The sequence below is a fragment of the Trichechus manatus genome, unplaced genomic scaffold (assembly GCF_000243295.1).
Source record: "Trichechus manatus latirostris isolate Lorelei unplaced genomic scaffold, TriManLat1.0 scaffold00025, whole genome shotgun sequence".
Lineage (NCBI taxonomy): Eukaryota > Metazoa > Chordata > Mammalia > Sirenia > Trichechidae > Trichechus > Trichechus manatus.
The window spans coordinates 20533469-20537142 of NW_004443961.1; the positions used below are offsets into that span (position 1 = coordinate 20533469).

General features: G+C 37.7%; 1 protein-coding gene across 1 annotated transcript; it reads left to right on the forward strand.

Annotated features, from left to right (window-relative positions):
* The first annotated feature begins 2182 nt into the window (after positions 1–2182).
* Positions 2183–2731, forward strand: LOC101344616 (interferon alpha-5-like). Its single transcript, XM_012554712.1, has one exon. The coding sequence runs from the start codon at positions 2183–2185 to the stop codon at positions 2729–2731; it is 549 nt and encodes a 182-aa protein (XP_012410166.1).
* The last annotated feature ends 943 nt before the right edge of the window (positions 2732–3674 follow it).

Here is a 3674-nt window from a genome sequence, read left to right on the forward strand (position 1 = left end):
AACCCTGGTTTTCACTAATGATGCAGGGACAAATCTGTGTTTCTCAAAACCGTGGTTTTTCCACACCCCGTTTGAGAAAAGGAGACTTCGCGCGCCCTCTGTAGGCCTTCGATGTCCTAGGAAGGAAACTTTGTGCTTATTTAGCGGAGTTCGCTGGCCTCCTGGCCATCCAGTAAATCACTGCAATTTTCCATGGTCCAGATCTGTTTGCTAATAGGAAGGATGCTCTGCTCCATTTCAGCCTGCTTTCCATCGCCTGGAAAACAAGGAAATCTTCATGTTTTTGAGACAGCTGTAAAGGATGCCCTCTCATTCATGCCTGAATGACAAATTTCCTTGGAAGAGAGGGCATATCACTGAAATCCAGAAGATACAAGTCCCCCATTTGTAGAACCTGACATTCCAGCAGACCTTTAACCTCTTCAACAGAGAAGATAGCTGTGTTGCATGGGATCGGATCCTCCTGGATCAACTGCTCTCTTACCTTGATCACAGTCTGGAACAGATGGAAGAAGAAAACCTGTCTTGTTCCTCTTTGGGAATTACTGTCCGGAAGTATTTCCAAAGAATCATTCATTATCTGAAGGAGAAGGAACACAGCAGCTGTGTGTGAGAGGTTGTCAGAGGGGAAATTGAAGTGTGCTTTTTCCTCATTTAATAATCCTCCAAGAAATGTCAGCCAATAGAGAAGAAAATTATGGTTGTGACTCTCTAATCAATTACACTGCTGTTTGCTAAGACCAAACAAGGCATTGTCAACTCATATTTCTGCAATTGCTGAAAAATATCAGAAATCAAAATTATGAGATTTTAAAAATATATTGCACATCATGAGTTTACAAAAAATATAGAGAACATGATCTATTTTTATTATTTTATGATTTACAATTTTCATTTATCTCTTTAAATTTTGAGGGGAGGTATTGCCTGTTTCCAAAGTTTGAAAAAAATTTTACAAAAAACTTCTTCAGGATAGTGTTTTGTTATAGACGTTTGTCAGTTCAGTTAAAATGCTAGTTGCTGTAACAGACAAAACAAAAAGCTATCAATATTTGAACACAATACACATTTATCTTTCCCCCACATAAGAATTCAATGCAGGTATTCCTGATCAGATGACTCTTCTGTACGGCTCTCCTCTAGACTGTGATTCAAGGATCTAGGGACCTTATATTTTGTGGCTTTGCCATCTTCAGCATGTAACTCCAATTGTGTCTGTGGTGCTTGTGTCTCTTCTACTCAATTGTAAAGGAAAAAAATATGTTGGATGACGTGAGGATGTTTTCAAGGGCCAGGTCTTCACAGGGGCAACATCACTTGCACTCACACTTAATGGACATGGATTTCTTCTCATGAGATACCTAAGTGTAAGGAAGTTGGGAAAGGGAGTCTAATTGAGTGACTAGTGGGAGGAGGAGACAAGTTCAGTGAATAAGACCACTGATCATTTTTGCACTATGTATACTGTTTTTAAGGTGGAAAAAATAAAATCATGTTCTTGACTGCACAAAACAAACAAAGAAAATTCTGACCCAAAGTGTGATTCCACAAATTAAAGCCAGAGAAGGTGACATGGATGTCACTCATTAAGGTACACAGAATCATTACATTGGTATTATGTATTTATATAAGTTTGTAATTTGCCTATGTGATTTAATGTATTGTAATTTATATAGGTAAATGAATAACATTAAAAGTAACAGCAAATTTAGTTACAAATTTAAATGAAATGTTAAAAGCTTTTAAATTTAACTTTTAGCTTAAAAATTTTGATTTAGTCATTATTAACCCTGCATTCAATACACAAAGTTTACACTTTCTCATGTTATGTATAAAACACAGACACACCTACAGTATATAAACAAAAGTACAGTATATTTGTGATATTAAAATTTCTTGGGGGTTTCAGTTCAGTTAGGGAAAAAAAGTCTCAACAGACTGCCAGGGAGTCTCAATAATGAGAAAAAGTGGTTGAGAAACACTGCATTAAAACCCAAGTAGAGAATACATAAAGAAAGCAAAAATAGAAGTAGAAAGTAAGGAGGGGAGCATAAAGAAAATGGAAACTAGTGTGTCCCCTATTTAAAACACACGCCCAGAGGAAGGTCTTCAGAGAACCCGGAGGCCAAGGCTCACAGACTCACCAGCATCAACTAGGACAGCAGTATCTACAAGACCCCCAATGGCCTTCTCTTTCCCCTTACTGATGGCCCTGGTGGTGTTCAGCTGCAACTCCATCTGCTCTCTGGGCTGTGACCTGCCTCAGAGCCATAGCCTGGCTAACGGAAGAACCTTGATGCTTCTGGAACGAATGAGGAGAATCTCCCCTTTCTCCTGCCTGAAGGACAGAAATGACTTTGGATCTCCCCAGGAGGAGCTTGATGTCTACAAGTTCCAGAAGGCTCAAGCCATCTCTGTCCACCATGAGATGATCCTGCAGATCTTCAACCTCTTCAGCACACAGGCCTCATCTGCTGCTTGGGATAAGAACCTCCTGGACAAATTGTATGCTGGACTTGATCAGCAGCTGAATGACCTGGAAGTCTGTTTGATACAGGAGATGGGGGTAGAAGAAACTCCCTTCTCCCTGATAAATGGGGACTCCATGTTGGCTGTGAGGAAATACTTCCAAAGAATCACTGACTATCTGGCAGAGAAGAAATACAGCCCTTGTGCCTGGGAGATTGTCAGAGCTGAAATCATGAGAGCCTTCTCTGCGTCAACAATCTAGCAAGAAAGACTAAGAAGTAAGGAAGGTGACCTGGTCCCATAAAAAAATAATTCTCATCAACTAATACACTCATCATGTCCACAAGTTCAGCCATTTCATAGTCTCTCATTTCTGCTATAATCAGGACAGGAATTGAATCAAACTTGTCAAATGTGTTTTCATGGTTATTAAGCAACATCATGTTCAACTACATGGGCACTAGTTCTTTACAGGTGACCATGCTGATGTATCTATTTATCTATTTAAATATTTATTTAGTTATTTATCTAGCTATTTATATATTTAAAATAGTTTTGTTCACATCATAACATGTATACCTTTATATATTGTGCATAACAATTATGTTCTTTATATTTTGTTAATTTATTATTTTCTTTATTAAATTTGTATTATAGAAAAATTCTTATATTTGTTTATTTTTTAAAAAAGAAACACCAAGCCTGACTGAGTAGCTCGATTGAAGAATGGATGGTGTAATTCATTCTAAGCATCATTATTATGTTCAAACTATAAGTAAAAATGGACTTTCTCTCTGCCCAGATTGTATGTTGCCCTCAGGATTTAGAGGTGAATACAACAAGCATACTTCCTGCTCTCTTGTATCTTTGGTTTTTATAGGGAAAGAAACCTAAAAACAATAATAATGCCTAACTAATATCGCTTCAGTTAAATACTATAATGTGATAAAGAAAAAAAAAAAAGGAATTTTCTTAGCAGAAGCTGGAGTGACACATGCCAACAAGGAAAATAAAAGTAGTCTATATCCTCCACGCATGGGCTAGTAGGTATCTAGTCATTGTCCATTGGCAGTTGGCTATAAGTCTACAATTTACAAACAATGCCATAGCTGGAGGTTCATATCTGTTCACAGAAAGACTGAGAATGGAAGTGGTCACGTGATAAGAAAGTCTAGAATGAGAGAAAGACTTAAACTTGATTCTGA

Coding starts and splice junctions, on each gene's coding strand:
- LOC101344616 (XM_012554712.1), top strand. CDS start 2,183: ATGGCCTTCTCTTTCCCCTTACTGATGGCCCTGGTGGTGTTCAGCTGC.